The following is a 12,367-nucleotide window of genomic DNA, read 5'->3' as shown; positions in this document are numbered from 1 at the left end:
GCTGAGCCCTTTTCAGGGCTGCTCATCTACCTTTGGTGTCTCACCTGATTCACCCAGCCATCTTACCTGTGGATCCAAGAAGCTCTAGCATGTACAGCAGTCACACCTGGGTAAAATGCTCAGCAGAGTGGCTAAACCAGTTGAGTTGGCTAAATCATATGTGTTGTCCTTCTTATTTATGTTGTAAGTTTCCCAAAGTCAAGGGCTATGCCCTATAACCCATGTTTGATTGTGGTCTCAAACCTATAGGTGAGTTAGGCATATGTACCCTGGTACTTCCATACTAGAAGAATGGGCGAATGAGAACAATTTGTTTCCATGAACATGAAGGCAGCTGAGGCAGGAGTTGGAGAATACTTAGAATTTGGTCAGGCAGAGAAGATACCAGGGTAATCCATGGCATCCCAGGCTGTCTTGACTTTTGTCCTGCCACTGGACATTAATGACCCAAGAAGAGAGAGACTGATGACTGTGCTCACTTACAATCCAATTCACGTGCAAATCAAGACAACATCTATCATCTCATTGGTCCTCCTTGAGAACAAAAGGCAAACAACAGTAGATGCTTAATAAATGTCATAATTGTTTGTTGAGTTGAATTGAATTGAAACTCCTTGCCCTTGACCTCAAGTAGATTAGCAATTTATTTTTTCTAAGGGATCTGTGAGCTATTGGAATATTTTAATTTAGGTTGGAAAAGAGAATCACACACTTTACCTACCTTGGCTCGTGTGGCTCTTTCTGCAGAATACCTGTGGTTTTTATAATAGGTTCCAAAGAATTTGGTATTTGCTTCCTATTCTGTTTTATGTGGTTTTGTTGTGGTTCAGAAGGGATCCCAAAAGGTTGGGGTCACAGACCCGTGTCACAAGGTATCTCAAAAGAATTTGCAGGCTTGAACCCATCTCTAAGTCAAGGGGCAAAGTTTATTGTAATTGTAATACCAGTTGAAGCAGGCTAAGTTCCAAAAGAATTAACAAAAACAAAACAACAACAACAACAACAACAAAAAAAAACAAAAACAAAAATAAAAAACAAGAGCAAGAAGATAGATTTATAGGACAAGGTTAGACCAGAGCTTACAGATAGATTTGAGGGGTGATCTATTCCCTATTGTCCAAGGAATTTGGTTATCACTGACCAACAGATTATCTATCTGGCAGTCAGTAATGTTTGTAGGATTATTCTAAGTCCAGAAGACTTAGAATCATTGAAATATTGTTAGAACAATGGCATTCTAAGGTCAGAGGGCCTCAGGATTCCTAATATATCTTCCATAAAGTCTAAGAAAAAATATTATTATATTCCTAGGACAGAAGACTTTTACAATCATTGATAAACTGATTGTTAGGACAATAAACACTCTTAAGATCTAGGGACCTCAGGATCGCTGATTCCAAACCCAGAAGACTTTAGAATCATTGATAGATTGTCAGAACAGAAGCATTTTAAGGTCAGAAGACCTTAAAATTATTGCTATATTTCCCCTAGAAGCTGTACCCTTTCATTTTCATGTGTCTTCTCATTTAAGTTGTAAGTTTCCTAAAGTCAAGGGCTATGCCTTATGGCCCACACCTGATTGTGGCCATGATCAGATGAAAATATAAATTTAATATTTAAAATATTTAGCAAATGAATTTGATATTAGTCAAATTAAAATTAGTCAATTAGTCAAATGATATTGACAAAATAAGTTGAGAACTATTTAACAAAATAAATGAAAATAAAATAAATTATAGATAACATTATATTTTGAAACTAAGCCAATCTATGTCTCATAGGATCCTTATGTATGGATTAATGGTCCCAGTTTCTATTTGAGTTTAATACTGCTGTTTTACAGTGCCTGGCTCAGTAAATACTTGTTGATGGACTGAACTACTAATGAATCCTTTCACTGTCACATTATTTATTGGGGAATTGGATTTTGGTTTTCTTAAAAGAGCATCAGGAGAGAGAGGTCTCTGCAATGATCTACTCAATCAGTCCCATCTTCCTGATGTATTTTTTTTAAAGAACTTTAGAATTGATTGTATGACATGGGAGACACTGGCACAGGACTGTCCAGCGTGGTGTGCTCTCATCAGAGAAGGTGCTGTGTTCTGTGAATAAAGTGCAAGATGTACAAAATTAGAGAATCCACCCCAGATATTTGTTTCCAGTTGTGACAGAGCCTTCTGAGTTCTGATCAGTTATAATTGGACATACTAACTCTATTCTAACCTAGTGATGTCATTTTGGCTCTCTTCGAGAACACAGGACAGCCACTATGTCCAGATGTATTGTCATTGTCCAGTGCTTAACACGGTACCTGGTATATAGTAGGTGCTTAATAAAAGTTAATTGATTATTCAGTTTTTAAAAAAATTTCCAGCTTTCATCGACTGATGGGTCTAGTTTGCTCCAGCAATATAAGGAGTCGGGTCTTAGCTCCAGCAGCTATGAGCTCAGCCAGTACATGTTGGATTCATCTGATCAATTCGACTCTACACCTTTGAAGACTTGGAGTCCTGTTCAGACAGGTTAGCAGCAACCTTCTGCTGAGAAGCTTTTCTGTCACCTGCCCCATTTATAAATGATCCTTGAATTCCCTAATAAAATATAAGCTCCTTGAGGGCAGAAATTATTTTTTGTTTTATCTTTGTATCCCCAGAGCCTACAATAGTATATGGCACAAAGTAAGTACTTAATAAATCCTGTTAATTGACTGAACTCATGAACTTCAATTGCAGGGATTTTAATTGTGATATTAATTTGAGGCTCTAATTTTCTAGCCCATCCAGAATCTTGCCCCAGTGTCATTTTCATATCAATGTCTTATAACCCAAGACAGCAGCTCTAACAATGATTATCTCTGGTTAGAAGATGCACCAGTTGGTCCTGTGGATCCCATGAAGTTCTTCATCCCTCACACACCTGTGTGCTTTGGACCAGGAGGTCAATTGATCGTGGTGTGCCCCAACCATCCAGCTGATGGGCAGACAGCACTCGTGGAAGTACACAGTTTGGAGGTAAAACTATTAGAGCCTCCATGTTGGATACAGCCTTGCTCTTAACTTCTCCTTATACACTCCTCAGTCTGAATTGCTAACCATGTATAATCATGTTTTTTGCTCACCAAATGAGATATTTGTATGACCAGTATGTTGCCTTGCCCAGAAATATACCACATTTTTAACATGACAGCTTGGTGGTGTTCTGAATCACAAGTAACTGTATTGGGTAGAGTTCCATTCATGGACAAACATTACAGTTTAGTTGAGTGTCCTGAAATTTGAGTTTCTTGCCCAGATCTTTATCATAAGGAACTATGATTATAACAAAGCTTGAAAAAAGGAAGTAGGATGCTTCATTTCAAACATGACATCAGTGAGAAATATTCTGGATTTTTAGTCAGAGGACTTAACTCTTGGTTCAGTTTGGTTAAAGAGTTCAACTCTTGGTTTTTCCATTTACTAGCTATGTATTTCTCATTTGTAAAATGAAGGAGTTGTATTATATGTGAGGTCCCCTTCAGTTTGGAGTCTAAGTTCTTCCTTTTTCTTTTAACTACCGAATATAAACCATTTATTTTGTTCTTTAAATTTAGTGTTTTATTTTCCCCCATTACATGTAAAAACAATTTTAACATTTATTTAAAAATATTTTAAAGTTTCAGATTCTCTCCTTCCTTTTCTCCCCTCCCTTCTCATTGCAATTTGATATAGGTTATACAAATGCAGTCATGTAAAACACATTTCCATGTTAGTTATATTGTGAAAGAAAACATAGATTTAAAAAACACTAAAAATAAAGAAAAAAGTATGCTTCAATCTGCATTTAGACTTTATCAGCTCTTTCTCTGGAGATGGAAAGTCCTTCAGACTTCATTATGGATCCTTATATTGCTGAGAATAGCTAAGTCATTCATATCTGATCATTGTCCAACATTGCTATTACTCTATCTGCTTCTATTCATTTTACTTTGCATCAATACTAATGAGTCTCTATGGTTTATAACTCTTAAGTTGGAGGGACTCAGTTTTAAACTGCCTGTCCTACCCATTACATTAGAGATAATAATAATAGCTCACATCACATTGAAAATAACAAAATTCAACCTAGAACAACCTTTTGAGGTGAGTTGTCCAAGTATTAGTATCTCCATTTTATAGATGAGGAAACTAGGGAGCCAGTAGAGTAAATGGCTTGCCTATTGACTCATCTATATCTATAACCTATAATCTATAATCTATAACCTAAAATCCTATCAACTAGCTAGTAAGTTAAGTGTCAGAACTAGGATTTTAAGCCATATTTCCAAATATCAGCTCCTGCCTTCTATAATGCACTGTCTCCATTTATTAAAAGGCCATTTGCTTCTCTTAGCATTTTGTTTTGAGTTAGGACAGTGTTGCTTATGTAGCAGAAATGTTCCAAAGTGCTTTTAAAAATCGTTCTCTCTGAAGGTTGGCTAAGGGAGACTGACAAAACCTTTCCACTCACCGTTCCGTGCATTAGATAGGCAGAGGAAATCTGCTTTTGTTTTCCAGGTTTTCCTTAATGACACAGAGGAACAAGAGGAGCTAAGAGCTTTCTCAGGACCTCTGATCAGGTAAAGTTCCTGCAAGACTTTCTGAGTAGAGCTTTTTTTTTTTTTTATTTGCTACAAGTCAGTTCCTTTTGTTCATGGCTCACATGCTTCTTGAGTTGCTATCTGTTTGGCTCTAGTTTGCTTGCCTTTCCTTGAAGAAAAGATTCACTAATGGATAACAAAGCAAATTCCTTTGTATTGTGGGACAGAGCCAAATGTGTCATTGTCTATATTGATTTCATCATTTGTAGCTAAAGAGAACAAGAAAACAGGTTTAAAAGCAAGAGACCACCCATGGTAAAAAAAATCAATTAAAATTTATAGAGATCACCTCAAGGAAATTTGAGGGCTCCATATGAATGACAGCAGATGGATATTAGAAAAGCACACCATTGTCAGAGTGGTTTCTGGGAACTTGCCAAGGAGTGAATTAATGTTTAAAAAAATAGCCTTAAAGCATGGATTCCACTAGGGAGAAAAGGCATGATGGAATTCAATAGTTGGATTAGAATGATTGGGCACATCTGCCCTCTGTAGGTTTGAATTGGAGCTTCTCTATATCGGTGATTATTTTTCTCAGCTCTACGTGCATTCCAAGAGGAAAAAAAAAAACAAAACAAACAAACCCCAAAACAACAGAGTATTTCTATGGCCATAGGGCATTCTCCTTCAATTGTAAGTGAATAAAAGCCTTGTTTTCTATGGCATATGACTACAGGGGAATAATGGAAAAAATTACTGAATTGTGAACCAGGAAATCTAGATTCATGGCTCATCTCTGTCACTACTTAGCTTGGCAAGTCTCAGTTTCCTCATCTGGAAAATAGGTGTTAGGTCCCATGATCCCCTTTACTTTGAATATTCTCTTTGAGCTGATAATCCTAAATCCATTCTCCTTCCTTGGGATGACAGCTTCCTTGTAGCCAGACTGCTCCCCACTGTATTTATGTGGCCAGGCTTTTTGAGAAATCCTCATGGCCGAGCCCTAATCTCCTTCTCTGAGGCATCTTTCATGTTTGTAGAGAACCCTAATTACCCTTCCCTTGACTATTGTAAAATAAGATTCCCAGTGACTAACTCTGCTTCTTGGGTTGCCCCCACAGGGAAGACTTGCACAAGGTGGATGTGATGTTGTTTTGCCAGCAGAAGGCAGCTTTGAGTTCCAAGGCTGAGAGTCCAAGAGGTAGAGATTTGGCCCTGCTCTGGAAGCTGCTCGTCCTCCTTTGTCGGCAGAATGGAGTATGTAGACAAACGGCCCTATTTAGGCAGATAGAAATAAAAGGGCTTCTAGTTGTATAAAGCTGTGTTAATTTCATGGACTTTTATTGCAAAATGTCAGATGCAAAACATTGTTCTGGGAGAAAAAAGTGTAAATAAATTATTGTTATTTTTGGTCTAGACCAGTGAATTCATCAGGATCATCATCATCCTCCTCCTCCTGTTATGGGGACTTCCTCTACTGATAGAGACTTATTTTGTAGAGACAAAGAGGGTTGATTAGATCACTGAAAAAGTGACTTGATCTAGGTCTATACTTAGAAAACATCAGAGGCAAGATTTAAATTCACTTTTGTAACCTTCAAGGCTATTTTTTTTTTTTTTTTGTATACCACAAATACCAGTTTAAATATAGGAACCTTTCTATTTGCATCCCTACACTATGGAAGGTGGTCCAGCTAGGAAACAACCCCATAAAAGTTTGCAGTTTTTTCTGTTACTCCTGGTGATCTTCCAGAGAAGTCATGGCTATAATCAACAATGTTAACGAGATGAATGCTGGCCATCCAAGTGCTTTATGAGAAACATTGCATCTGTACAAGCGTGTGTGTGTGTGTGTGTGTGTGTGTGTGTGTGTGTGTGTGTGTGTGTGTGTTGAGGGGAGAAATAACTCTTATTACATAAAGATCTTTTAGAAAGATCCTTAGGTCATTATTTTCTTAGCCTGAATCATAGATTAGGACAGAGATAGGCTCTTCTTGGAATCTTGTTATAGACCTCATGGTCTATTCTCTTTGCTCTTTTTAAAGTCAATGGTGGGGTCAGATGTAGCTGAATTGTTGATGCAAGACTGCAAAAAGATGGAGAAATATAAAAGACAAGCCCCTGTAGCTAACCTGATCAACTTGACCGATGATGACTGGCCACTACCAAGCTCTGGGACACCCAACTTGCTTACTGGTGAGATTCCTCCCAGTGTAGAGACACCCGCCCAGATTATAGAGAAGTTCACTAAACTTCTCTTCTATGGAAGAAAGAAGGCAAGTATTCTTTAATTTTATACTTAAATCCCTCAAGGAGTTGTATTTTTAAAGCAGTCTAGACATGGTGGGGGAAGCTAGGTGGTATAGTTCATAGAGTACCTGGAGTCTGGAAAACTCATCTTCTGGGTTTAATTCTGGCCTCAGACACTTATCAGCTGTGTGACTCTGGACAAGTCACTCAACCCTATTTGCCTCTGTTTTCTTATCTGAAAAATGAGCTAGAAGAGAAAAAGGCAAAACAGCTCCAGTATCTTTGTCAAGAAAGCTCCAAAAGGGATCATGAAGAGTCAGACATGATTGAAAGGACTGAACAACAGCAATAGACTTGGTTCTTTAGTAAAAGATTAAAAAAAAGTTATTTGTGGGCCATTAAAGGGATTCCTCCAGCAGTAATATATGTTGGAATATAATGATTACACCAGCCCAGTCATATAAGAGTATGAAAGGTTTGGACTAGCCCAAGATAGGACTGATAATCTAAGAGGCCCTCTTCTTTCTCTCTACCCTCCCTTCCTTCCTTCCTTCCTTCCTTCCTTCCTTCCTTCCTTCCTTCCTTCCTTCCTTCCTTCCTTCCTTCCTTCCTTCCTTCCTTCCTTCCTTCCTTCCTTCCTTCCTTCCTTCCTTCCTTCCTTCCTTCCTTCCTTCCTTCCTTCCTTTCTTCCTTCCTTCCTTCTTTCCTTCCTTCCTTCCTTCCTCCCTCCTTTTCTTCCTTCCTTCCTTTTATCCTTCCTTCCTTCCTGTCACCTTGTGAGGTACTAAGTGATTTGCTTAGGGAAATACAGACAGCACATGTCAGACCCTGGATTTAAACCTGAGTTATTCTGATTCTGAGACCTACCTCTAGTCATAATCTCTCTCTCTCTCTCTCTCTCTCTCTCTCTCTCTCTCTCTCTCTCTCTCTCTCTCCTTTTCTTTCTCCCTCTAAAAGGATTAAATGGGGAGTTTTTTTTTTTTTTTTTAAGAATGATCAATTTATTCTTGCCTGGAGGTATAATTAGCTTATTAGCTCATTAGTGTCCCTAAATGACAAATTTCCTGGAATTGAGGAAATAATGGGTTACACTAGCACAGTGCCTTACATACACCCTTTAATAAATATTTGTTGAGTGAATCTACATTTTCAGGATAAGTTAGATATATTTCCTTTCTCAAGGAATCATTGACATGATTGATTCAGCCTTAGAGAGGTGTGAATTCATCTCTGATGGGAGCTGTTAGAGCATGTAGCTTTTATTCATTATTCATTTAACAAAAGAGTGCAGTGTCTGTGGGCCAGAGCCCATGGATACTGTTTTCAATTTGCTTGTTTGAGGAGCTGGTTAATCCAGCACTGGGATTAAAGCTACAACTCTAGTATTTCCTCCTCTGCTTCTCATGTCTTGGACACAAAGGAAATTTTTTGATCTTTGCTAAGGTCAAGGACGTTTTACTTGGACTGGTCATCAACTGCTAGTCAGGGTTTAAAAGCAATAGCTTTATGGATCTTGATTTTGGAAGGAGAAGAAAGGAAGGAACAAATTGGTATAAGAAATAATCAATTAATTGGTGCAGTGAATAGAACATAAGACCTGGAGTCTAAGACCTGAGTAAGATTCCTAACCTCAAGGAATTTATACTATATTGAGTTAAATTACTTTTATTTCCCCCCCAATTTTTATTATAGCTTTGAGTTCCAAATTCTATCTTTCCTTTCCTCTATCCTCTCCTTTCTGAGACAATAACAATCAGATATAAGTTATATATGTATAATTATGTAAAACATTTCTGTATTAGTTATTTTGTACAAGAAGACTAGTAAAAGAAAAAAGTGAAAGAAAGAAAATGAAAAACAGCTTGCTTCAGTCTGTATTCAGTCAATATCAATTCTTTCTCTGGAGGAAGATAGAATACTTCATCATTAATCCTTTGGTATATTAGTTCATTTTATTTCTGAGGATAGCTAAGTCATTCATAGTTCTTCATCAAATAATATTGCTGCCACTGTTCTGATTCTGTTAACTTCAATCACATCAGTTCATGAAAGTCTTTCCAGATTTTTCTGAATTCATCCTGCTTGTCATTTCATATAGCACAGTAATATTCCATCACAATCACGTGCCATAGCTTGTTTAGCCATTTCTCAATTCATGAGTATTCCTCCAATTTCCAATTCTCAGCTCTACAAAAAGAGCTGCTTTAAATATCAAAAAGATTTTTTTCCTTTTTGGGGGGATATCTTTGGAATATAGACCTAGCAGTGTTATTGCTAGATCAAAAGGTATGTACAGTTTTATAGTCCTTTGGGCATAGTTCCAAATTGTTCTCCAGAATTGTTGGTTTATTTCCACTCCACCAAGAGTACATTAGCATCCTAGATTTCCCATATCCCCTCCAACAGCCAGCATTTTCTTTTTATGTCACATTAGTCAGTTTGATAACAGTAGGTGCTACCCCAGAGTTGTTTTAATTTGCATTTTTCTAATCAGTAGCAATTGAGAGCATGTTTTCATATGACTATAGATAGCTTTGATTTCTTTGAAAATTGCCTTTTTATATCCTTTGACCATTTGTCAATTGGGGAATGATTTGCATTTTTCTAAATTTGACTCATTTCTTTATATATTTGAGAAATGAGATCTTTATTAGACATACTTGTTACAAATCCCTCCCCCCCATCTGTTTTCCTTATAATTTTGGTTCAATTGGTTTTGTTTGTGCAAAACCTTTTAAATTTCATATAATAAAAATGATCTATTTTATATTTTGTAATGCTTTCTACATCTTGTTTGGTTCTAAATCTATTCTTCATTCATAAATCTGACTAATAAGCTTTTTCATATTCTCTTAATTTGCTTATGGGTAAATCATGTTCCCACTTTGACCATAATAGCATGAAATGTTGATCTGTACCTAAATTCTCTCATACTGTTTTCCAGTTTTTGCAGCAGTTTTTGTGAAATAATGAGCTTTTGTTCCAAATACTACATTACTACATTATTTTGGTTATTTACTATAATATAATTTGGATCTAGTACTGTGTTTCTTAACTAGTACCAGATTGTTTTGAAAATTACCACTTTATAATACAGCTTGAGATCGAATATGACTAGGTGGCCTTCTTTTGCATTCCCACCCCACACTGATTCCCTTGATATTCTTAAGCTTTTGTTCTTTCAGATGAATTTTTTAAAATTATTTTTTCTAGCTCTATAAAATAGTTTTTGGTAGTTTGATTGGTATAGCACTGAATAACTAGATGAATTTAAGTAGAATGGCCATTTTTATTATATCGATTTGGTCTACCCTAATATTTTCCCACTTGTTTTGATCTGACTATATTTGTGTGAAAAGTGTTTTATACTTGTTTTCATATAGTTCCTGGATTTGTCTTGGCAGGTAGACTCATAAGTATTTTATGTTGTCTATAATTGTTTTTAATGGAATTTCTCTATCTCTTGCTTGCTGCTGAATTTTGTAGTTAATATATAGAAATGCTGAACATTTATGTAGGTTGATTTTGTATCTTGCTACTTTGCTAAAGTTGTTAATAATTTCAAATAGGTTTTTTAGTTTATTCTCAAAAGATTTTCTAAGTATAACATCATATCATCCGCAAAGAGTGATAATTTTGTTTCTTCATTGCTTATTCTAATTCCTATAATTTCTTTTTCTTCTTTTATTGCTATAGCTATTAATTCTAGGTCAAAGGTAATAGGGATAATAATAGGCATCCTTGTTTCACCTTGGTTGTATAGGGAAGACTTCTAGCTTATCCCCTTTACAGATAATGATTGCTGGTGGTATTAGATAAATATTACTTATCATTCTAAGGTAAGTTCCATTTATTCCTTTGCTCTCTAGTTTCTTAATAGGTATTTGTCTAAAGCTTTTCTTGTATCTCTTGTATTTTTGTTGTTTTTGTTATTGTTATGGTCAATCATACTCATAGTTTTCCTAGCATTGAACTAACACTTCATTCTTGGAATAAATCCCACTTGGTTGTAATGCATGATCCTTATGTTATATTGTTATAATCTTTTTGCTAGTGCTTTGTTTTAATTTTTTTTGTATCAATATTCTTTAGGGCAATTGGTCTATAATTTTCTTTTTTTGTTTTGGCTCTTCCTGATTTGGGTATCAGGACCATATAAGTTTCATAAAAAGAATTTGGTAAGATTCTTTCTTCACCTATTTTTTCCAAATAGTTTATATCACATTAGGGTTAATTGTTTTTTAAATATTTGGTAGAATTTACTTGTGAATTCATCTAGGGCTGGGAATCTTCTTCAATATTGTTTTGTTCAATTTTTCCCCCTAAGATTGGATTTTTAAAGTATTTTATTTCTTCTGTTAATCTAAGTAACTTATATTTTATAGCTATTCACCCATTGCACATTTAGATTGTCAAATTTATTGGCACAAAATTGAGCAAAATAGCTCTTAACAATTGTGTTAATTATCTCTTTTTTTGATGGTGAATTCATTTCTTTTGTTTTTGATACTAGTAATTTGGCTTTTTCTCTTTTCTTTTAAAAAATAAAATTAAACATTGGTTTATTCATTTATTTTTTTCATAAATCCAACTTCTAATTTTATTTATTAGTTTAATGGTTTTCTTACTTTCACTTTTATTAATCTCTCCTTTAATTGGTGTTTGTTATTTTTTAATTTTTCTAGTTGCATGGTTAATTCACTGATCTGCTTTTTCTCTATTTTATTGATGTTAGCAATTAGAGATATAGAATGTCTCCTAAGTATTGCTTTGGCTACATTCCCTAAATTTTGGTATTTTGTCTCAATATTTCCATTTTCTTTAATGAAATTACGATTGCTTTTATGGTTTGTTTTTTGACTCACTTGTTTTTTAGGATTAATAAATCCTATTAACTAATTAATTTTTTATTCTATCCATTGTACATAATTAAATGCACAAACCATTTTTGCTTTTCACATTTGATTGTGAGGGACTTGTGTTCTAATACATAGTCATTTTTTGTGTATGTGCCATATATTGCTTAGAAAAAAGTATATTAATTTCTATTTTCATTTAATTTTCTCTAGAGATATATACTATTTAAATCTTCCAGAATTTTTTTACCTCCTTAACTTCTGTCATGTTTATTTTTTAGTTAGATTTATATAGTTTTGAGAGCGGAAAGTTGAAGTCCCCTACCATTATATTTTCATTATCAATTTCTTCTGTAACTTATTCAACTTCTCCTTTAAAAAATTAGATTCTATAACATATTGTGCATATTTAATATTGATAAGACTTCATTATCTATTGTACCCTTTATCAAGATATAGTTTCCTTCAGTACCCCTTTTAATTAGATCTATTTTTGCTTTTGCCTTGTCTGAGATCATGGTTTTTATTCTGCATTTTTTGCTTCAAATGAAGCAAAATAGATTCCCCTTTCTTTTATTCTGTGTGTATCTCTATGCTTCAAATGTGTTTCATGTAAACAACATATTCTAGGATTCTAATTTTTAATTCATTTTTCTGTTTGCTTCCATTTTATGGGAGAGTTTATACCATTCATATTCACAGTTAT

The 12,367-nt window shown here is 35.1% G+C and overlaps 1 protein-coding gene across 5 annotated transcripts in view; it reads left to right on the top strand.

The window, feature by feature from the left end:
• The window catches only part of SEC16B (SEC16 homolog B, endoplasmic reticulum export factor), a 69,427-nt gene that overhangs the window by 22,403 nt on the left and 34,657 nt on the right, over window positions 1-12,367 (top strand). For 4 of the 5 annotated variants that reach the window (XM_074308448.1, XM_074308447.1, XM_074308451.1 and 1 more), the window contains 5 exons: window positions 2,375-2,522; window positions 2,863-3,011; window positions 4,533-4,594; window positions 5,677-5,812; window positions 6,601-6,831. In XM_074308448.1, the coding sequence (XP_074164549.1) occupies window positions 2,375-2,522; window positions 2,863-3,011; window positions 4,533-4,594; window positions 5,677-5,812; window positions 6,601-6,831 (726 nt within the window). Of the gene's footprint in view, window positions 1-2,374; window positions 2,523-2,862; window positions 3,012-4,532; window positions 4,595-5,676; window positions 5,813-6,600; window positions 6,836-12,367 lie in introns of all 5 variants that reach the window. The other variant, XM_074308450.1, reaches the window with a different exon arrangement.

This window comes from Sminthopsis crassicaudata, chromosome 4 (assembly GCF_048593235.1).
Source record: "Sminthopsis crassicaudata isolate SCR6 chromosome 4, ASM4859323v1, whole genome shotgun sequence".
NCBI classification, from domain to species: Eukaryota; Metazoa; Chordata; class Mammalia; order Dasyuromorphia; family Dasyuridae; genus Sminthopsis; species Sminthopsis crassicaudata.
The sequence above is the reverse complement of the archived record's forward strand: the minus strand, read 5'-3'. Positions and strand labels throughout refer to the sequence as shown.